Raw genomic sequence first — 24,441 nt, 5'->3', positions numbered from 1 at the left:
AAGTTTCAAAAAGTACACTAGTTCCATTTTAAGAAGGAAATGCCATAAACAGCTCTTTAATGTTCCATCAGGTTAAAAATTAAGATTTTAACCTGAACTCCTGGGGGTATAGGGTAGAGTTTTTTAAACACTTCTCACTACAATGAGAGAGAAAACTTTTTGAACCCTCCTGTCATTAAAAAAAAGAAAAAGAAAAAAAGCAAACGCACTGTTCAGTCAGAACCAAGCAGTTTCATTTTTCTTACAGGAATATTAAACAAGGAAGCTTTGATATTTTAGACATGAAGAACACAGGCATAGAAGCTGAACATTTTACCTGTAAATATAGAATTTCATTAGGAATCTCTGTTAAAGAATGCTCTCAACAGAGATTCCTTTTCATATATAACTTGTATATCTCTGTTTTAATACATAAATTACATCATAATATATAATAGAGAATTGATATATACCGTATAATATACAACATATGGTACCTTGCAACAATAAAGATCTATCAAACTGTCAAAGGCTTATTTTGTTGTTAAAGTCTACCTCTCCTAAACTTGACCTTTCAGGAGTCAATAAAATTATGTTTTACTAGTTCAAGGTCACAGAACACTCAATTAAAGGACAAGGACTGAAGAAAACAGCATAATTAGCAAATGCACATAGAAATAGAGAGACTGCAGGGTAAGACTAAGAAGAGAGAAAGAAAGTAAGTAATGGGCATGTGGGATACGAAGAAAAATTGAACAAAAAAAAAAAAAGAGAGAGGTAAGGAAACTAGTACTGGAAACATGGAGAGAACCTAAAAATGAAGAATACTAAGAAATTACAATAATCTTTAGTGATGAAACCTATGAGAGGTGCCAATACTTCAAGAAGATCTGATACAAACTATGGAAAGGGCAAATTACATCTGAGACTGGCTGAGGAGGAAGAGAATTTCCAGAAGTACAGATAATGTCAACTATTAAAAAACCCCCAAATAATAACAACAACACACACACACACTGTGGCCTTTGAACACATTTCTGCAATTAACTAGGGACAAAGTTTCAGTTTAAAGAAAAAAATGGAATGGGCAGACAAAGAGAATAAGGTACAAGTCTAAAGAAAAGCTAAGCCAACAAAATTAAGACAAAATAGTTTAAGTTTAAAGGTAATTTTCATACCCACGAAGAGCCTCAGAAAGCTGCAATAGGCAATCTCATAATAAATTCTTTCCTCCCTTCAGCATTAAAGTCAGATATCTGCTGTGAACTTTAATGACATTTGTTAAATATTTGAACTACTGGGGACAATATGTATTTTGGATGAATTTTTGATTGCTATATGAAAAAAAAATAAAGAATTTCCAATCCCTTACTATATTGGCTTGCTTATTTGTAAGATTTTGCAGAAAAATATAAAGCAGCTCCAATAAGATTGATAGGCTTGATTTCACAAATGAGCATCTGATTTGCCATTACTGACAGGTAATATTAAAACTGGTTTCAAATGTGGATAGTTAAATGCTGAGGACTGACAGACGTGAAGGAAAAACCCCGTGCTTTACTGGAAGCAGCAGTGCATTAGTTCAACCTGGCTCTGCAGCATCCATATAGATCACATGCTTCAACAGGGTTTTTTGGCACTTTTATCTGAAGTTGATTCAATCTGCCATTAGTAAAAGCAACATAAAAGCCCTGCTAAAGCACCTGATCTATATAAACATTGGGTTAGCTGGGTCCAACTAACATGTTGCCTCTTTCGGGTATGAGCTGCCTTCACCGATTTTAAAGTTGAAGTCTTTTTTTTTTCTTCTCACATCTGCAAGTAGCCCATGTGATTTAGTAAATGAAACCAGCATAAAGGAGATTTGATGCCAGTCAAAGAGAGTTTATAAACTGAACAAAATAAGGAAATAAAATTCAACCTTAGAATCTAGCAACCACTGCACTGATTTTCAACTTTCTGCTATAAGATTTCCATATTTTCTAGTGTAACAAATGTGTTCTTTTCATGTTTTAAATTTTTTTGGGATAGATAAAAACAAAAGGGGAGTTTCCTATTGTCCCGCGCACTGAGAGAGGGGCTATACAGCGTCCTCCGGTACGTTACTGATCTGGATTTACAGGAGGAGGAAGGGTCAGAAACGTAATGGTTTTAAGCAAAAGAAAGTTTATTTACTCACTCCCCTTGATGAGATGGCTAGCGGAGAGGGCAGGCACGTGTCTTGAGTTACAAACGGGTGGTTACAAATGGGTGCACATCGTAAGATACGGTACAAGAATCGAAACGAGATGCTCCAGAGAACACCGGGAATTACGCTGGAGGGGATCGTTCAGTAGGAGACACTGGGGTGATCAGCCCCGGGGGTAACATCAAGTCCGGCTCCAGTTACGGTGGAATGGCAGTCTCCCAAAACAAAGGACGGGGACAGTCTTTATAAAACTTTTCTTATCTGGTTTTACGCTGTGTCAGCCAATCATGACTACAAACGGCTGCTCAGGTTTCAACACAGGCTTTTCCCTCCTGTCAGCCCAGCCATCAGGACGGCGGGGTTTGTTTTCATTTGTGTGGTACTGGGCCTGTTTGGACACAAGAGGGCGAGTGCGGCACATCAATCTGATTTCACAGTTTCAGTTGGGTCAGCTAATTTGAGACCGCACTATTTGTTACGTTTTAGTTACTTTGGGCACCGGTATCTTTCTTTGACGTCTACATTGTCACGGTACCAGGCTTTATCTAATTCAAGGTTAGTTTCTCACGAGTGGGGGGCTCGAGTGATCTGGATGGGGCACAAGCAAGGGTGTGCATGCGGCACTGTTGCCAACTTGTACTTGACACCTATGAATGTAAAAATGGCAACCACAAGTGTACAAAGTAGTTGTCCTAAAGAATCCTACTCTATGCATTGAGGTTGACTATCAAATTGCCTTATAGGAATATATAAAACAATAAAACCATCTGCTAAAGAAAGGAAATTTCACTTTTCAACTGAAAATGTCTGCAGATTACAATAACACTCTCTCACAGGCTGTTTTAAAACAAATAAATGCATAAATATTGTGTTTTATTTTATTTTAGAGCATTTTAAGCCATATAGCATCCTCCGAAATCAGAGATGTGGATACTTATGATTATCTTAAAAAAAAATCTTAAAAATTAAAAACAAACAAAAAAAAAAAGATTCATGAATACAAATTACATTTATAAGCATGTTTTCCTCACAGAATGTCCCCAAAGTGTTTTTCCAAACTGAAAACATAAGACTGAGCCAAAGTACTTATACATGATCTTAAATTTATGCATTCAGCACATACTATTGACTTCAGTGGGACTACTTATGTACTTAAACTCGTGCACCTGCCTAAATGTTTTGCTGGATTGAAGTATAAATTAAATGATTTTCAGCTAAGAAACTGTGTTTCACATTCACCAAGCCTTTGTGTACATAATACAAATGTGCAGTACCTTGCAAAGGCAAAATGGTCACACCAAACTCTTCAAGATAGCTAAAAGCACGAATCAGATCCAGCTCCTCCTGAATAGCACTAGGACAATCTTCAATAAGCTGTAAACAGCACCTAAGTAAATAAAGGGAAGGGGACTGTATAAGCCTTGGTAAGAAATCAACAGTACTGTTTCTATGACTAAAAAAAACCAACATCACCTTCTATGAAAGCTAGGAAACTGTGAAACAACAATTTATTGTACTTTTTAAACGTCAAACTAATTAATATCAATTATAAAAGTGTTTTAGGAGTTTCACACTACTGCCATATTAACAAATTAAGTCTGTGATACCCAAAAGTACAGAATGATAATAGGTTTCTTAATCAGGTTCTTTAACAAAGTAACCAGAAGTATAAGAAATTTAGAAAGGACACTATAATAGTTCAACATGTTTAGCCAAAGAGACATTTAAAACTCATGCATTTGTTTAGACAATCTGTGTTGTATTTAGGGTTACATTTTATTAAACTACCAATGTTATTTCATTTTTGGCATACACAGTAGACAATTAAAGGTAGTATATAGCAGGAGTCGGCATTGTTTTTTGGGCAGAGTGCTAAAAACAGCCATAAACTCGACTTATAAGAAGTTGGCACGCCAGGGACAGAGAGCAAAGGATCCTCAAGTAGTCCGATCCTGGTTGTGGCAACACGGCCCCAGCCCCTACCCCGAGGCATGTGTGCCAAGCAAAATGCCTTTCGGTGCCACACTCTAGCATGCATGCCAGGGCTTGCCTACTCCGGGGTATATAGTTTCCAAAAAGGTTAAGAGAAAAAAATAAATTGTAAACAACCTCCCAATGTTCTGTAAAGGGAAAAAAAAATCCTCCTAAAGTGAAATGATAGATTTAAAATTGCAAATACCAATTTGTGTTTACAACTGATCATTATAGAACTGTTATCATCTAATATGCTAATACACTTGAGAAATGGCATTACATTTTTTGATCTTTTAAACAAGCCATTCATCACACAATGAGCACACTGACAGTGGTATGACTAAAGAAATCTGTTTATCAGGACACAAATGTGTGTATCTGGCATTTGAAAATCATCCCCGCATTTTTCATATAATCTGAGAAATGAAATAGTAAGTTAAAATAATGCAATTAGCTGTCTTCATGCCTGGAAACTCAGGTTTTCTTCAATGCTGACCAATCTTTTAGGGATTGAGGTTAGATGGAGATTAGTAGAACTGTAAGACAGGTAAGGAATTGGACAAAGCAGAGGTGGGCCAACCTGTGGCACACATGCTGCAAATGGCACAGGCAGATCAGGAAGGGAGCAGAGATCACAGCAATAGGGTATGAAGCAGAAAGAAGACCAGCATATTGTGCAGGGATCACAGAGGAAGAGGCAGAAAGCAGACCAGTAGACTGGGCAGAGGAAGGGCACGCAGGGAGAGTCTGGTGCTAATTTACAATATGCCTGGGCCAAAAGATTGTGGGCAATGAATGAAAAAGTATCAGTCAGGGGAAGTTACCAGTAAAATTCAAGGATCAGCATCAGGACAATTTCTGTTTAGTATACTCATTTATGACCTTAACACATACACAAAAAAAAAACACAGGCGTGACCCTAATAAATTCTGCTGATAACACAAAATTAAGAAGCACAGCTGGAATCCACAGAGGAGGACAGGAATATCAGAGAGAAAGAAATGGATAACCTCGAAGAAATTCAGTAACAAAAGCAGGATGAAATCCAATAGCACAAATGTCAAGTGCTACAGATAAAAGAGAATTTCTGCTATGAACTGGGAAGTCATTAATGGGAAGTTCCAGAGAAGGAGAAAGAAGTAGGCACATTAATCAATCACTGGATGACTAAGAAGCACTAACAAGAGGCAAAGAAAAACGAAACAGACGAAGGTGATTAGAATAGATCAAGGAATCTATTTTCAGGAGACAGGGGGATATAAATGCTATTGTACAAGGCACTGATACAACCTCTTCTTGGAGATTGCATACATGTCAGCAAAGTTCAAGAAACGTTTATTCAAACTGGAACATAATCTGAGAAAACTGAGCTACTAGAAGGATCACAAGAACAGAGTCTGGAGATTAAAAAATAAAAGCTTGGCTTGTCTGACCAAGTAAAATAGAGAAGAGATATAATTTCTCTTTATAATATACAAGGAGAGTAAATACCAGGTAGGAACCATGTTAGCACAAAAAACAAAATAGGCATAAACTGGTCATGAATAAGTTTAGGCTGGACATTAATGACACCCATACACGAGCGCAGAGGCTACTCTGACATGCTGGAATTCCAGAGCGGGAGGCCTGTGCCCCTTCCCCCTGCCTCAGGCCAGGGCTGGAGCCATTCCTCCTCTCTCCTCTGCTGCTTCAGGCCAGGGCTGGGCTGCTCCCCCCCCTTCCGCTTCAGGCTGGGTCTGGGCAGTTCCCCCCCCGCCCCGCCAAATTGGGCTGGGGCCAGGGCTGGGGCCTGGCCCACTCCCTGCCTCCCCCCTGCTGCTTTGGGTTCGGGCCACGGCTAGGGCCAAGGCCAGGGCCATTCCCCCCGTCCCTCCCATCTCTTCAGGTAGGGGCCGGGACCTGGGCCATACCACCCCCGCCCCCACCATTTCAGGCCAGGGCCACAACCACATTCGCGATGGCAGCAGGGAGCAGCCACCTGTAACCCCCACCCTTCCTGCTCTCCCCGCCCCCCATTCCCCGCCGCCTTGCCTCCCTGCTGGCTGTTGTTAGGGGGGCACTGGCCCCTAGCTCCAAGGAGCAGACCTGGGGAGTGAGGCCTTGCCCACCCCACTCTGTCACCTCCATTATGGCAGTGCTCCAGTCCCCATCATCCCCCTCTGCCTCCAACGAGTAGGGCCAGGCCAGCAGAGCCTGGCAATCCGTTGTCTGTCCCTGTCTGTGTAGAGCACTCTGATTGGCTGCCAAGACAGCCAATCAGAGCACAAATAAAGCACTATGGCCTGACAGACTGACTTAGGGTTTTATAATATTAGAATTCCATCTCCAGCATACAACCTTCTCTCCATGCAAGCAACTATGAGAGACATGCTTGGATGGGACGGGCTCCACCTTTCCCCTAAAGGTAAGCGTGTGTTCTTCTAGGGTGGTGGACCTCCTCCGGCGGGCTTTAAACTAGGCTCATTGGGGGAAGGGGAAGATGAGGGCAGAGGAAACATCAGACTGCCAAACCAAACAACACCCACAACTACAGCCCAGCCCAACGAGCGAAAAGAGCAAAAATGTAAGCAATGGGGGCCAGGGCAATGCTGGGACTAGGGGGGTCAGTACACACATCCACTGGAGGCCTCAAATGCCTCTACACAAATGCTCGTAGCATGGGAAACAAGCAGGAGGAACTCACCCTCCTGATGGCTGACACCAGCCCGGACACAGTGGGGATCACAGAAACGTGGTGGGACTCTACGCATGACTGGGCGGTGAATGTCAAGGGCTATAGGTTGTGCAGGGGGACAGGATAGGAAGCAGAGGTGAGGGCGTGGCACTCTATATCAAGGAGGAATACACATCCTCATTAATTAGCAAGGTATCAGAGAAGGGGCACTCTGAGGTGCTTTGGGTTAGAGTACAAGGCAGTCGAGGAGAGAGAAATTTAACGGTGGGGGTCTACTACAGACCTCCCAACCAGGGAGAAGAGCTTGACCAGGAAGTCTTAGGTCAGCTCACAGAGGTAGTGAAGGCTACGGATGTGGTAGTCATGGGGGACCTGAACTTCCCGGATATTTGCTGGGAGAAGCAGTCAGCCAGGTCTGACTGCTGGCTGACTGGTCTGACTGCTCACGTAGGTTCTTAGACAGAGTGCAGGACCTCCATCTAACCCAGCAGGTGCACAGCCCCACCAGGGGGGACGCCTTGTTGGACCTAGTGCTGGCCATGGGTGATGACCTGGTGAGGGGGCTGCGGGTGCTCGACCACCTGGGCGACAGCTACCATAACCTGCTGTAATTTACCATCCAGCACAAGGTGGCAAAGGCATGCAGTAAGGCAGCAGCCCTAGACTTTAGAAGGGCAAACTTCAACGAGCTAAGGAGGAGAGTTGGGGATGCGCTGAGGTCCCAGAGGGGAGGGGAGCCACATGTCCAAGGAGAGTGGTTGCTCCTTAAGGAGGCAATCCTCCAAGCCCAAAGGAAGGTAATCCCAACGAGGATCAAAGGGAGCAGGAGAGCACACAAGCCTCCATGGCTCACCAAAAGCATCCGGGAATGTCTCCTTGCTAAAAAGGAGGCTTATACCCAACTGAAAGAAGGGGTCATCACCAGGGATGACTATTCTGCAGTCGCTCGGGTTGTAGGGGGGCAGTTAGGAAGGCCAAAACAAAGATGGAATTAGGACTAGCTTCTCAGATTAAGGACAATAAGAAGTCCTTTTTTAAATACATAGTGGACTAAAAGATGGTCCCAGGTAATGTGGGGCCCTTCCACGACGCGTTGGGAAATTTGGTCGTCACGGCAGACGACAAAGATAACATGTTTAATGATTTCTTTGCCTCTGTCTTCCTAAGTAGGGACCAGAACAGCCACCTCCCTGCTGGGCCCCCCTCGGGCCCCCGGGGAGGCACACCCAGGCCAAAGGTCAGCGTGGAACTCGTTAGGGGGCTTCTGGAGGGGCTGGACGTGTTTAAGTCAGCCGGCCTGGACGATCTCCACCCTAGAGTCCTAAAGGAATTGGCCGAGGTCACTGCAGGACCTCTGCCATGGCTCTATGAGCACTCGTGGTGCCCTGGTCTGGTCCCAGAGGACTGTAAAAAGGCCAACATGGTTCCCATCTTCAAAAAGGGGAGGAAGGAGGACCCAGGAAACTATAGGCCAGTTAGTCTTACCTCGATCCTAGGCAAGCTGTTTGAGAAAATTATGCTGGCACAGATCCATGAAGGGCCAGCTGGGGACTGCATGCTTAGGGGCAAACAACACGGGTTCATCAGTGGCAGGTCCTGTCAGACCAAACCTGGTGGCCTTCTAAGATCAGATTACCAGATCATTAGATGCAGGGGTAGCAGTTGACAGTCTTCTTGGCCTTCCGGAAGGCATTTGACACCTGTCTCTCACTCCGTTCTCATTAAGAAACTGGGGGACTGTGGTGTCGATGCCCACAAAGTCAATTGGGTCGCCAACTGGCTGGAGGACCGCACCCAGAGGGTGGTAGTGGATGGGTCCTTCTCAACCGGGAAGGACGTGGGCAGTGGGGTTCTGCAGGGCTCAGTCCTCAGGCCCACACTGTTCATCAGTGATTTGGACGAGGGGGGTAAAAAGCACCCTGTTCAAATTTGCTGATGACACTAAGATGTGGGGGGATGTTGGCACACTAGAAGGAAGCATCAGGCTTCAATCAGACCTAGACAAGCTACAAGGGTGGGCAGATGTGAATAGGATGGGATTCAACACAGACAAGTGCAAGGTGATGCACCTGGGGAGGAACAACTGGCACCATACCTACAGGTTGGGGAACTCCCCTCTTGTCAGCACGGAGGCAGAAAAGGATCTTGGAGTCATCATTGACTCCAAGATGAACACGGGCCAGCAGTGTGGGGAGACAGTCAGGAAGGCCAACCGCACCTTGGCATGCATCCACAGATGCATCTCGAGCAGGTCCAAAGAGGTGATCCTCCCCCTCTATGCGGCACTGGTCAGGCCGCAGCTGGAGTACTGCGTCCAGTTCTGGGCGCCACACTTCAAGAGGGATGTGGACTTGAGAGTGTCCAGAGGAGGGCCACTCGCATGATCAGGGGACAGCAGGGCAGGCCCTATGAGGAGAGGCTACAGGACCTGAACCTGTTCAGCCTCCAAAAGAGAAGGCTGAGGGGGGATCTAGTGGCCTGTTATAAATTAGTCAGGGGGGATCAGTGGGCATTGAGGGAGTTACTGTTCCCCCGTGCACTGCCAGGAGTGACCAGGAATAACGGTCACAAGCTGGCAGAGCGCAGGTTTAGGTCGGATAGCAGGAAGCGCTACTTCACCGTCAGGGCTGCTATGATCTGGAACCCACTTCCAACAGAAGTGGTGCTGGCTCCTATCCTGGGGGTTTTTAAGAGGAGGTTGGATGAACATCTTGCTTGGGTAGTTTGATCCCAGTATTATTTCCTGCCATGGCAGGGGGTCGGACTAGATGATCTACTCAGGTCCCTTCCGACCCTAGAAACTATTAAACTATGTATTTAGATTACTGAGCCCAGATGCAAATGGAGATATTCAAAGATTTATGCAACTATTTTAATGTAAATATTCCAATGCCTCAGAATTGAACCTAGTCATCTTGTTATGTCGGATTTGTTACAAGGAATCGATGAATTTTTAAGGACATACTCATGCCTATCCTACCATTTTAGCAATCAAAACAGAAGAGGCAGAGTTTATAATTGGAGATAAAAACTGAATAAAGTTTCCAGAAAAGGTGATGATAATACCTACACACCACACAGATGCGAAGGATAGCTTCTGCACCATTTGAAACAATTTGAGGGAAGAAAGGGAAGCGCCTTTAAGGATTAAATCACAGTTGTGTCTGATGACTTACGGGCTGTGTTGAATAAAGAAGCTGTAGACTTATTTGTCAGACAAGTTAAAAGGACATTTGACATTGGCATCACTGCAAGGATCAATGGATCTGCCCTGAAAGGCTTCCTAGACTACACTTTATTTTCATTGAAATCCTAAAATTCATATAAAACTCAATGTCTAAAACTAATGTACAGCTATAAATACAGAGCTATACTTTCCAAAAAAAAAGTGCATATGAATGCAACAAAGCTGAATATAAAGGGAAAATTCCTTACTGTCTTCAACCGATGTGCAGTAGACCCCACACAAACAAACAGGAAAAATCTGCCTAAGGTAGGCTCACACATCCTAAAATGGTAAAGAGAACATTTCCCTCTACATGAATCCTTTGCTTAAAAGCCTTCTAGCAGTTGGTGGCATCTGAAAAAAAGTAGTAGAGCAGACCCTGGAATCATCTTAACTTTGGCTAACTGAGCAAGTGTATATGAAATGTATAAGCATCTGACTGTGCCTACTGTATTTTATCATTTAGCTTCAAGGTTAATATTTGAGGTGAACTTGAGATTTGTCTCTTGGTTTGTTCTCTAAATTTACCCTGAGATCATAAGAAAAATAAAAAACCTGAATGCATTAATTTGTTTTCCTATTTGTGGTTTCCCACATAAATATCTATATTCTCCTTGTGATGGAGAAAGAAAAACAGTAAAACTCTCATTAAAGAAGATGGCTGTGTTTCTTAACACTAACCCAAATTGTGACCCAGAAAGCGCAATGTAAGGCTAAGTACAGATGTTCAGTTTACACTGGGAGAACTGCTATTCTCCAGTAGAAACCAAAAGTGTATAAATGTTTACTCAGATTCCTCCCTCAGCAAAAGTGCCCACTTCTTGAGAAAAAAAAGACCCCGCAACATCCAGGGTTATGTCACTCTCAAAAGAGTTTCTCCTGCAAGACTGAACTTCTCCCGACTTTTCCCTGACTTGATTAATCCTACGAACCAAGAGAAGAGCTGGAAAAATGGTTCCCTGCCTTCCCAAAACAAGGATCACCCTATGTCCCATAGCCACAGGTAACAGAAGCAGCAGCCACTGCTCCCTGCTTTCGGGAAGGGGTAGGGACTAGGCCAGATCCCACTGTCTTCTGCTTGCCACCCAGCTGAATGGCAGGACAGAGATTTAAAAAGCCAGCAGCTGAAAAACAGGGTTCAGGGACCCAGCTCCCAGCCACCAGCTTTTAAATCACTGCCCTGCAGCTCAGTTATCTGGCAAGGGGAAGCCAGAAACAGTTGAGCAGGTTTTCCCCAAGCCCTGCTTCTGACAGCCAAGTTAAAAATCACGGGTCAACTGGACAGCCAGGGGGAGAGGGTCCCCTGTGCCCTCTGCTCCTGGCACCCCTGGGTTCAACTCGTCACCTTCACTGCTCATCTGAATTTGGCAGGGGGTGGGGGGGAGAAGGGAGGGAGAAAGGGGTGCCAAAGGGCCTGGGAGCTGGGCATACAGCAGCTTTCCCCATGACACCCACCTGACCCAGAGTTGTGCCAGGGAAGGCAAGCTGCTGTGCCAAGCGGCAAGGCTCTGGAGCCTTGCCACTGCAACCAAAGGCCCCCGTCAGAACATACTGCTCTGGCTCAGCTTGAGGGCGTGCAGGGTGGGGCAGGCTGCCATGCCACAGCACTTCTGGAGCCCTGCTACACTTTCCTGCCTCTGCACTTCTCCAGCTGACCAAAGCAGTGCAAGGTCTACTGTCTTGCAGAGGAGAACTGGGACAGTTCCTACAACAGGACAATGACACCCTCCTGCCAATCAGCTGACTGGCAGGAAAAGCGTGCATTGTCCCAGGGCAGAAACTCTTCCCAGCTGTCAATGGCAGCTCTTGCTTTTCGGCAGCTGCCAAATGTCTCTTGACAGTCTGCCTCCTTCCCAGGCAGGGGAGAGGACAGGCTATCAAGTAATAGCCTCCCTGAAGGGAAGGGTTGGCCCAAGGAGCAGCCCTGTAGCCCCTCCTTACTGAAGAGCTTGCCTGTGAAGTTCTCCAGCCGTGAGGTTGGAGGAACAGCTGTGTAATCCAACTCCTAGGTTATTTTTCTACCTGAAGAAATTTCTTCTGGTAGAAATGAATGCCTTTTTGCAGCCTAATGACTGCCATCAATGTACAACTTCTGAAATAATTGTCAGACAAGTTGGTTAACATTTGCTGTTGACTTATTAGGAGAAAAAAAATAGATGTTTATTATCAACCATCTCAAAATTTTTGAAAACTCAATATGGAACCTTTCAGGAGCACGTGGTGATGAAATGACATCTGGAATTCTGGTATCAACAAAAAAATCACAGATCGCTCAGGAAAAGAATACTGAGAAAAATCCTCCAACTAAAAAATGAACTTGTGCCATTTGATACAGTGTGTCAGCGCTTTGAATCCACAGGTTTTGAGGGTTTTTTTTTTAAATCAGTGCTTTGCCTCCATGGGGTTTTTTTAAGCAGCTGAACTACAATTCACCTTTTTTATTTTTTGTTTGTTTGTATTCATTTTAATAGGTACTAATTGCTATGGCCTACAAAAGGAGAAACAGAGTAACAGAATACTGATTTCAAAGGATAAATCCTCTGTTCATTAAATACTCATTAAATGCAAAATAGTAATAAGATCCCTGGGGAACAAACAACGAGGAAAAAAACATCAAAACAGCATTTTCAGCCCCTTTTCCCATCACTCCCTTTCTTCCCCCTGCTTAGTCATAAAGAAAAACAATCACCCACCTGAGTCTTCAATTATGCTCAAGAATAAAAATCTGAGTTTTTTTAAGCATCATTAGAAAATGCATGCTTTACCAATCTATGCAGTTCAGTAATAGCAATGCAACATTAAAGAATACAGCTTCCCAATATGAAGAAAGTAAAATCAGCTATTAACAGTACAACTGCAGTGCCTGAACTTAATTCAGTTAAGGTTTGGCTTCATGGAAATCTCTGCAAGAATTGATAAGAATTACAAATATTTTCTTTCTTCTTTCTTTTTTTCCTCTACTTGGAAGGGGGCTGGCAGGGAGGGAAGCAACAAATCACAATTTGATTCTTTCCCTTAGATATGAGTACGTAAAAAGTGTAACATTCTCCTGGAGCTTTGATTTTGTCTTACAAGCAAAGAGAAAATTCACATGGATTACTGTATGCTTAAAGAATAACATTAATGAGATAGCAAAGTATTAGGATAAACACAAAAACCTGGATAAGTTAATTGATCTAATTTATTTAAAAGTTAATATCTGGGATAAGCCTGGCAATTAGTTTTCAAAATAACAGACAGCTGATTTTTTTCTATCTGTCTATAGCTAAGATATCCTATTGTAGAAGAGAAATATTTTGAACATTTTATACTTAAGGTCATAAGAGAATGATCGCCTGTATTTTCTAAAAGCTGAATTTTATCACAAATGGAAACTTTATTTCTATTTCTTTCAGATTTATTCACATTAACGATATAAAAGGAACAAAAAGAATGGTGGAACAGACTGAAAGTAAGGAAAAAATCAGAAAAAAAACAAAGAAATAAGCAGCATGAAAGACTGAAGGGAAATTATTGTCTATGTGGGATAACACCCAGGGGCTGCAGTGATAAAACAGGGTGGCGTGGTGCTGGGTGCTATACAAGAAAAAACAAAAAAGCCTCTCCCATTCAAAATGTTAACAATCACAAGACCAAGGGTGCACAGACACAAACTGTCACAAAGACAACAATGTAATAATGACATGGTTCCTGGTTTTCTGTTTTAAAAAAAAAAAAAAATCCACAAATTCTCTGACTAACCTCCCTTCCCCACCACAGATTCTCTGACTAAAACCCCCCAAATCCATCACTCCCCACCCACAACCCTCCCACCCCTGCTGATGCCCCCCACTCCCCACCCACAGCCCCCTGTCCCCCCAGCCCTGATGGAGAGATCCCTAGCTGCCAGGGCTACAGGGGCAGGGACGCAGGTCTGCAATCCCCTGCCCCTGCAATGCCCAAGCCTGGGCTGCTACCCACAGGAGGAGGGGGCTGCTGCAGTGGAGCAGAGCACGGGCCCCGGCTTCCCCTCCCCCATGAGTGACACCACCAGAGCAGAGGCCATGGGTTGTGGAGAGGGATAGGGGTGTGGGCTTCCCTCTAGGGGCTCAGAGTCCCTGCCCTGCTGCCCTCTCACCAGGACCTCTGCAGTCCAGTGGGTGGGACCCAGCACAGCAAGGCAGAGCAGAAAGGGAAGCTTGGTGCTGCCTCTGCGAGCCAAGCACCGCCATGAGGAGGTGTCCCCTGCCCGCCCAGCAGCAGGAGTGGCGGCGCACATTTGCACTTCCAGCTGCAAAGGGGCTCCTCACCATGATGGTGCTTGGCTCATGGTGGCTGCCCCACTCTGCCATGCCATACCAAGTCCCACCCACTGGGCTGTAGAGGCCCCAGGGGGAAGGCAGCTCAAGCCTTTGATGGGCAGCCAGCCCCTGACTCGTGCACAAATCTGGGGGGGCACATGCCCCACATGCCCCCCTGTGAGTGTGCACAGAAGTGGGAAGCCAGCCCCTCCTCCCATCCAGTGAGCTGCCCACAGCTCCACCCTGCTCCCTGCCCGGGCCCTGTCGCCACACATTTCAGCACTGGGCTCCAAGCATCACCCGAGCTGGGCACCAGCCCTGCCCGACTCCATCCCTCATTATGGGGTCCTCAATCCCCCTGATTTACCTGTGGGAGCTGCTCTCCAGGCTCCCTAGCAGTCATGTGCATGTATGTGCACATGGCATCTCCATCTGACCGCCCTCCTTCTGCTCCTCCCAACTCCTTTCAGGCTGGAACTCTGCCAACTTGCAAGGGGAAACCCACTGTTTCCTGCATTTCTCTCCTTTAAAAGGAGAAAATCTGTTTTTTTCTTCTTAAAATGAGAAAAATCCATATTTTACCACATTTGTCCATGGTGAACAGAAAACTTGGATCCCTGATAATATGGAAACACTTATCTTACTAGGGAAAGAAAAGGTTGGGGGAGGGAATAAAAGCTTTTTAACATCTATCCATGAGCACCAAACTTTAACAAGCTTCACAAACATTCAAGTTATACCTCAGAACACCTAGCACATTAACATCACAAAGAAAAACTGAAGCATAGAGAGGCTGAAAGACAACCCAATATACCAAAGGCAGGTTTTGACGAGCACCCACATCCTGGTAAACTGCTGATGTACCAGGATTATTGAAGACAGGTGTTTCCTTATTGTTTTGACAGATCAGTAACCTTATGGAAATAAATGGGATTTCTTATGCTCAAGTGTAAGGTGTTTTTCTCTTCTTTCCCTCCCTTCCTGGATTAGGCCAAACTGCTCAGCTCATTGCAATACAGTCAAATGTGAACCAAGTCAGTAAAGGAATTGGGAAAGCACAGCATGAGTCATTTAAGACACCTGAGGAGGTAACATAAGTAGCTATTTAAATCTGGCAAACAGACATTTGTCAAATCCCACTGATTTCCAAAGGAGGTATTTAACCCAAATTAAACTAATCTGCTAATTCCCTGTGCACAACTATTCACACCTCACTAAGACCTGATACTTTAATACTCAGAGCACTTTACCCTAAGCAGACTTCAAATTGATACGATTTAGGTCAGTTTCACAACTGTTACCAACTTAGCATTGATAGTGGCTAAGACTAATCAAAGGATTAAGTCCCTTACTACATGTTGAGCAGCTTTCTGGTTGCCAAATGAGCATGCTATGTTTGGCTTCGAATGGTCTCTCTAGTTAGGCTGTAGCTCAGATCATCTGATAACTTTCTCATTGCTTCTCTGAATAAGAGATTAGACTAAGTTAGAATGGGTAAAAAATGTTAAAGCATGTTAAAGAGACAATAAAACTAATAGCTGCCCCAAGTAAAATTAAATGAAGTGAGATAAAAAAAAAATATGCTCAGTAAAATTATGGTTTCAGATTGCATTAGATTTATTCCTGTTCTATATCAACTGATGGTCAAATTGGGGTTATCTTGTACTCACAGAGTCAGCTAAAACTCACAGTTATAACAGTTAGTCACCAAGTAATAATGAATTAAAATCTATAAATTAATAGTATGTTTCAGATCACTATGTTAAAATATGTCTTAATTCTAAAAGAATTGGGGAGGGTGACAAAGAAAAGGGGCCTGATATGTGGTGGCCAGTACAAGAAGGGTTACTATCATGAGCAATAAATATATATTCTTGGAGATATTCAGGCACTTGTCTGAACAGTTAACATTAGCTAATGCAAAGCTTGTAAGTTTGCAACCTGGAAGTGGAATTTGTCTCTCATAATTTAACCAAAGTGTTGAATCTAACTGTTTGCACTCATCGTGGGCCCCAAAAATAAGCAAACGAGATTAGCTGATCTAAACAGGTTTTTTTTAAAGGTCAGCTGTAACAAGATCTGACCACCTAATATAATTAGCACATTCCAAGGAATCCAGGAATAAGAAATTAAGGGGTTGAGCTTGGGCAGGTAATACTAATTTCAAACCTCAAAGTAATGTGGTATAATTTGCTTATTGGGTGAACCCAAGCTCGGGCAGTAACATTTCACAATAATTTCTAACACCTTTTGATCCCATAGGGTAACAGCTATAGGGCAAGATTGTGAGTGGCTCTAAAGCCAACAGATTAGCATAAGATAAGGCATAAAGGAATGTGCAAGTCAAGTGACCAGTTAGAAGGATGGGACAGAAGGACCATCGCTGTACCAAGCCTGGAGCCCGGACCCCCAGTTTGGGAGAGGACCGGATCCAGACCAAGGGACCTTCCCGGTGACCCCTCGGACAGCGTTGATCAGCGATGCCTGACTTCCCTGGAACAACTTGGCACACACCTGGCATACAGAAACTGCCGATAAGTTGCCAACCCCAGGTGGGAACTCTGTCATTTTATCTATCTGTTGTTATCATTTACTATTAGCTCTTTTACTATTAGCTCTATTACTATACTATCTGTTTGTCACATTAACCTTTCTGTCAACTGTTGGATGCTAAGCTATAAGTAAGTTTGCCTCTACTTCACTCCCGACTTGCCTCCTCCATCGCGAACCCAGCAGTCTCACAGCTGATACACTCACAGCAACTAGCCAGCTTGTGACAGACATAAAAAAGGTAAACAGAATGAAAGACATGTGAAGATGATAAAAATCAGTCTTTAAGGAGCCTTTTTAGGGAAGTGTGGGGAGATATGGAGGAGAAAAATTTAGGTAAAGTTTCTTGTTTTTCATCAAAAGTATGATGCAGAGGCATACCTCATCCGGGTTGCACCCTGGGCCAGCAGGAAGTAGCTCCTGCTGGGAGGAGAGGTGTCAGCATTGCAAGTAGCCAGGAAATTAATAATTCCCATTGGCTCCACCAATGTATCTGAATTTTAAAAGCTGTTACCCAAAGGTCCAGTTCAGCAGTCAAGAACAGTAGGGACACAGAGCAAGTCAGGGACTGGAACAAAGCTGGAAGGGCCAGTAGAAAGTAGCAGGAAGGGAACCCAGAAATAAGCTGAGGTTAAATCTTCATTTGCTACCTGTTTTGCCCAAAGAGGTTACATTTATCAATCAGATTAATCTTCTATGGCAACTGAAATGAAGACACTGAGGTAAAGAATATCATTTAATAAAATGGATGGGTTTCTTTAAAATGTTACCTGGCCAAATCCATGCAGCTATCAGTCAGACTGGTTGAAGAATTGAAGTACTCTCTGCCAGCAGCCAAAACCAATTCAATGCTTTTCTCATAGCTCACTTTATACTGTGGTTTTGCTTTTGAGGTAAATGGTTGATCCACTGAAGAAACACTGCAATGCATCATTTGCCCAGCTAAATGGATATTGTCTAGGCGGCTTGAGCATAGAAGGCTTTCTGTAAATATCTACAAAAGAAAAAGGGAAAATCTTTTAAGTTATTGCATTAATAAAATCTTTTAATTTTTTGCAGTTCCAATCACCTATTTAGTGTTCTATGTAACTAGGCCACTGGAATATAAAAGTTCTTTGCGATAAGTTACAAACAAATGAATAATGGCCGAATGGTATGAAAGAATGTACATCTATAGGGGCTTCAAAAGGGGAGGAGAAGCCAACGTTCCAAGACCATGGAGCTAATGTTATGCTGTAACTAAATAAGTCAGTCTGAGCCTCTAGGAGATACAAGTTTAGGAAACTCACTCCAATTTTAACTTGACTTAATCTACAATCAAATTTGGAGCTATTTAGCTCACTCGGGGCATGTCTACACATACTATTAAAGTGAAGCAATAAACTCTGGCTCTTATTGCACCAGAGTTATTGCTCCCAGGCACCACATCTACATATGCTCCCAGGACTGCAGCACGTTGAGTCAGGTTGGAGCAGCCCCACTTGGCCGGGGACTTCAAGGGGGATCAGCCTGCCAACCCAGAGCTGCTCCAATCCAGCTCAATGCATTATAGTGGGGCCGGCTGAGGCAACAAGGGTACTCCATTGTGGGACTAGCCAGCAGGCAGCCCCTGTACTGAAGTGCCCTTGTGTTCCAGCCAGCTGTGTCAGCATCTACACATGCACTGCTGCATAGTAAAAACCCTGCAGCAGAAAAGTACTTGTGTTTGCAAGTACTACCCTGCTGCAGAGTTGATCAGTTTACTCCAGCCTAAAGGTTGCATGTATAGATGTGAGAGGTTTACTGCAGAGCTAATTGGTGTACTCTGTAGTAAACATCTTATGTAGACACACCTTTGTATCACTACAAGATCTTGCAGTTAAAGTTATAGTTATAGTTAACTTATAACGGTTAAAGCATAATAGCTGCTACCTAGTCCTGAGCAGCAGCCCCACCCCCACATCCCCTTCTGAAGTCAGAATGAAAGTATTTAAATGAAATAAAATTAAAGCATGTACAGGTAAGCACATGACTTATAAGTGATGAGGAACAATCACATTTTAATTGCATACAGTATGCTGCAGGAAAACCAAAGGTGTTTGAAACTGAAGTTAATATTGGACATCTTAATTCTAATGAAGCTTAATAAAGCCTATTCCTTAATGATCAAAGTGATGATCTCTGCTCCTCTGAAGAGGTTCTTACATATTTATAATCCTGATTCTACCATTTAGAAAATCTAAGCAGACCGCTGTACCTATTTACAATCCAATTAGAATGAATAAAAATCTGTGCAACGGCTACAATCTGAATCTATAAACATCAGAGGCAAAATCAGGATTTTACTTTGTATTTCTAAGAAGCTACTAGATATGTTCTTCTTGCTTGCTTGTTTTAATCGCTTCAAACTTTCCAAACTTAAAGAGTTTGTTTGTTTTTTTAAAGGGCAATATTAGTCTGCTTAAAAAAAAAAATCTTGATTTACTTAAACCACTTGTGGAACATAACAAATCCTGTTTTGAAAGAATCTACAGATTCTTCTCTCTAAAATGGTCTTTTCTTTGAGAACTAACAATTGTCCAAATGCTGCATCAAGATTTTACTACTGTGCAGTTGCTATTTTGCCATTATGCTACAGGTCTTTTCCCTTATGGCAAAATTAACTCCCATGATGGCAAAACTAACATCAGTATCTTAACACAAATGCCACGTCATCGATGCAGAAAGTTTACTGACCCATTTATTTCTAAGGCCACAGCTGAATTTTACATAAAAAGAAGTTACGTTATCAGTTTGAGAGTTAGTGAGACAGTAAGTCTGTCAATGTACTATGCAAAAATAATTTTATTTTCCTAAAAAGGAAAATGAATACATGATTCCAAAGAACACATTTCAAGGACGTGAACAAAAGTCCCAGAAATCAGTCTTCCAAAATGAGCAGTTTGCCTGCATTTATGAGTATCAAAAGTTACCATTAGAAGGTTAGTATTTATCAACAGCAACTTTATTGTGATGCTAACGTATCATAGTATTTTTACATACTTAGAATAGAAATAACTGGTATCTTGGACAATGCAAATTAGTAATTACGAGGCTATATTCTAGTTGCGTCTCTGCAGGAGTACTGATGTCAACATCAGTGCATGGCAAATGTCATTAGTCACTACATGCTGACCAATCAGAAGCTCCCCTGCCATTAGCAAAATTTAAGAATGTATCCCTTGACAAAGGCCCACATCTCTCCAGTAGTAGGCATACCCCAGTTTGAAAACACTGAACTATGGACTAGTCCAATTGTTTTAAATTGCATAACCCATTATGTCATGAAATTAGGAATAATTCAGATATACCATGCTTTTCTTGACAAATTTTAATAATGCCTAAGCGAAGGGGGGGGGGGCAAGTGACACATTTCAATTTACAGTTTAAATCATATTTGCTTTCTTTCTGTTATTCCTTCAAAACAGTTCTTTGCTTTCAGAAATTCTCCCTAGATTTGCAGAGATTGGCAGCCAAACACAATTAAGTCTGTAAACCATTATAAAAAAAGCTTACAACATTCCACTTTTAAAACATGTCAAGATTTCAAGATGTATTACACTGCAATAGCCTTGGTTAAGTGCTGAACTGTAGTATATGAAAGTGAATATGCAAATAAACAGTACATATCAAAATAAATTCCACTCCAGCCTTAACAACAGCCTTTCACAAATGCTAATGACACATTTGTCTCAGATTTATACACTTGCAAATGATTTTCTGTCAAAATTGGATTTCACATTTCACTTTAAATGCAAACCAGAAAGTATCTGCACATAGCCCTATATGTATTCTAGGTGACATTATTAAATGCAAACTTTATGTTCAACCTCATAAGATTTTAGTGAAAGATCATTTCTCTTTCATTAGTCATTTCTTGCCAAAGGTACTTATTAAGATATCTGACTTTCAGAACTTCCAGTCATTCAGTCTTTATTTTTAAATCAAATCACATGCAATGCAGAGAGACGGGATACTGGATAGGCTTCCAATGAAATATATCAATCACAGGAATTTGAAAAGGAAGAAAGGTTCTGCTTGGGAATAAAACAATAGTTTAACTGAAGAACTGAGAGTCAACTAGGGGATAATATTTCAATACAGCATATGAAGACCCAAATCCCATCGACACAAATATGAACAGCAGTATGAATGTAAGCAATTATAATGATTTGTAGAATAAAAAAACAAAGAGTGCATAAATCACCTCATAGCAAGTGTCTGGCTGTAAACAAGTGTAGACCTTCTGCTGCATATCCAACATATCCTGCAATAATCCTTTCCAATGCGTCTCAGTGACAGGCGGTTGCCTAAAGAATATATATATTTTTTTTTTAATTCAAGGGTTAAATTTTTCTCTTGATGGGATAACAGATAAAGATAGAATAAAGGGACCCAAGGAAGCTAATGCTACGGTTCCACTCCCAAACTGAAAATGTGACAGGCTTTGTTTTCCTTTTTCTTTAAATAAGCTTTCCTTAAATTCTCCAGTGGTTGTGGTTTTTGTCAGTCAGGTTTAACAATAGCCCAAGAAGTTGGAAATATTTTTTTTTCTTTTAAATGACTGCAAACTCAGTAATCATACTTTAAGGTAAAATTTTAAGTGACATTTACTGGAGACCACCAGAAACACCAATCCAATGTCTGCAACTAGTAGCAGGAAAATCTGCTTTTCGAGCCTGGGGAAAAAATTATGAAGCAGACATGTATAAACTGGTTTCCTATCTGCCTATCACTTTTAGGCTGCAGACTGACAGTAATGCTAGCTTCCGCTGTCTCAGGAATCTGTATCTCAGTTATCACCTCATATGGACTCTACAGATAAGAGGTAATAAAACTTCTTTTCTGCATTCCTTCTTTACACTAGGTGGGGCAGAAAAAAAAGCGCTCTCAAAACTCTCCAAGACTTTCAGTATGCACCAGCTGTACACTACCCAGAACTACTGGCATTCTATTCTTTATAATCACCATTTCATTACAACACAAAGAATATTGCTTTTCTCAAGGTTTAAACAATCTGACTCTGCTGTCCCCATCAAAAGCTGTGTAATAACTCATCTGCAGTAAGAAGGAACATAAAAAAGTAATTCTTAAATAATCACACTAGACAGAAATGACAGGTTCAATTACTGCTAAACACAAGAATTACATAACTCTTACAGAACAACGCCTAAGAAAATATGAAGCCAGAAAAACTTGCAAAAAGATGCTGTCATAAATCCTACACCCTCTGTAAAGCAAAATTAGTTTTAAAGGACCTTGTTTACACTGCATTAGCTTTACTGTTCATTTTTAAAGTACATACATGATATGCGGTATTTTCTTGGCCAATGTGTCTTAGGTATGTTTAACTGAACAAAACCCAAACATGCTGAAATTAGTTTGCAGCAATTCTAGGAAGAGGTAATATTTTTAATAACTACACAAAGCAGCCAAGCACTAACAGTATCACTCTGTAATTTCATATTAACAGGTCTGTTTTACAGGGATTGTGCTAAAATGGAGCACAATACCCAAGATGTTCCCTATTGCAGTATAAATACATTTATGCATTTTCTAAATATGAATGCTCTAAAACAGACCACTTCTCAATACTCACTTGCGACCGGTATGCCTAGTCAACCTAATCATCAGCTTGCGTACTTCCTCCAAGTTGTTTCGAGTATCTTTTACAAAAGATACGGGTTTTTGAAGTCCATGCTTCTCCAAAAGTTCTGATACGCTAGAATATCATAAATACAAATTGTTAAACATTTTGCCTAGTAGTATAACATGTTGGGTTTTTGCATTGTGGCAGTCCAAGATTTTTAAATGAAGATTTGGATCCTAGATAAATACAGTTGCTAAATAATGTATTAGTACAGTTAGCATCTCCCCCCTCTACAGGCATACAGGAGTCTGTGACAGAACCAGAAACTGAACTTGCATTATCCAACTAGTGTTAAAAAAAATGGAACCATTATTCCTCCTTAATCAAAGAAATACCTCCAGTAATATGTGATATGGGCAGGTACCCAAATACCTCCAGTGATACGCAATATTTTCATAAAGTTTCCTTATGAAACTGCAGTTCTATTATTAGACTAAGTAGTTCTCCAACAACCAGATATTTTAGAAGCAAATAGCAAAGCGCAACTTTTCTCCCCCTTCGCCCTTCCCCTTCCATCCCCCGCAGCCCTCTTTATATATATATTTTTTATTATCAAGGAAGAATGGCTATGTAACACCTTGGCAAATCACACACTGAGTTCTATGGTATCTACAAGCATGGTAAAATCCAAAAGCTCTAAACATAAGGGAATGTAGATTTCAGTAGTTCCTCCTAAATTACTAAAACTTGTAAGTTTTGGCAATGACATTAGAAATAGGAAAAAAAATCCTTGCTGCTTCCTTTCTAAAACTGGTTTCTCCTAGAGTTACATGTGCTATACTTCTCTTCTTATAAATACTATAGGCAGTTCAAAAATTTGCTAAGGAACCTAAAGGACTTGGCTTAAACTCTTTTGTCAAAATTTTATTGTGTTATTTTGTACAAATAACGTAGAGCAGTAGTCATCCAGCCCCGCAAGCCTGAACCAACATGCAGGACCAGTTTACAAGTCCAATCCACTACATGGCACTATGCCACCTGGCAGCAGGGATCCCCATTAATACAATTAATGCTGCACCTGCACTGCCAAATTTCCAGGCCCATGGAGAGCCCCACCAGCTGGATGACGCAGCTCCATGGGCCAGATCAAGCCTGCAGGATGCATCTTGGTCACCTCTGACATGGGGCATGCCCATGTCACCTACTGTAATTCTAACTTTTATATTGTAGTGGGCAACTGTCAATCTTCCGGATCATGGGGTACGCGTAAGAGGTCTAGTCAGGTACCTGATGAATCTGCTTTTACAGAGTCCTGCAACCTTCACACCAAGACCTTTGATGCATAAGCAGGCAAGAGTATGGAGGACTGAAGGATGCCCAAGACCTACCATCTCCCTTTAGACCATTAAGACAGAAACCAAAGGCCAGACCATGTCCAGACATTCAGAGACTTGCTGGTTGTAGCTTCTGCCAGAGAGCAACAGATAAGAACTGCTGCTGACTGCCTAATGCCTCAGTGAGGGCACATTTGTGTCAGGATGATGCCCCTTAGCCTTTCTCCAACCAAGGAGTACTCACAAGGAAGTGGGACCTAGGGCTTTGAGGCACCCTATACTTGCCTTATTATGGAGGCTGCAACATTGTGGTATTTTATCAGAGCTACCCCGCCATCAGTAGACCCACTACATTGCTACCAGGCCCTCCAATCAGATGCAGCTTACGGTCATACCCAGGACTAGCTTTTACATTGCGATTTTGGAAAAGCAGCATCTCCCCTCCCGGTCCTAAGAAGGAAGAACCAAATGTTGATGGTAGAAAGAGGAGGAGGGAACATGAAGAAAGCAATTTTGTCTGGATCGGTAGTAAAGGTTTTGGATACAGCTTATAACCTCTATGACAAGATAAATCCTAAGTTCTTATACCATTCCACCATCAATTCAACTATTAATCAGATATTTATTT

General features: G+C 42.3%; 1 protein-coding gene across 5 annotated transcripts in view; it reads right to left on the bottom strand.

Moving 5' to 3' along the window:
• NBAS (NBAS subunit of NRZ tethering complex) overlaps positions 1-24,441 on the bottom strand; it is a 378,957-nt gene that overhangs the window by 222,708 nt on the left and 131,808 nt on the right. For all 5 annotated transcript variants that reach the window (XM_090031852.1, XM_090031878.1, XM_090031881.1 and 2 more), the window contains exons 28-31: positions 22,489-22,611; positions 21,097-21,199; positions 17,642-17,865; positions 3,442-3,554 (exon numbers count right to left, since the gene is read on the bottom strand). In XM_090031852.1, the coding sequence (XP_089887978.1) occupies positions 3,442-3,554; positions 17,642-17,865; positions 21,097-21,199; positions 22,489-22,611 (563 nt within the window). The remainder of the gene's footprint in view (positions 1-3,441; positions 3,555-17,641; positions 17,866-21,096; positions 21,200-22,488; positions 22,612-24,441) is intronic.

Source organism: Crocodylus siamensis, chromosome 1, assembly GCF_052110815.1.
Source record: "Crocodylus siamensis isolate JL-2025a chromosome 1, ASM5211081v1, whole genome shotgun sequence".
NCBI classification, from domain to species: domain Eukaryota; kingdom Metazoa; phylum Chordata; order Crocodylia; family Crocodylidae; genus Crocodylus; species Crocodylus siamensis.
Note: the sequence above shows the minus strand (reverse complement) of the source record. Positions and strands in the feature narration are given on the sequence as shown.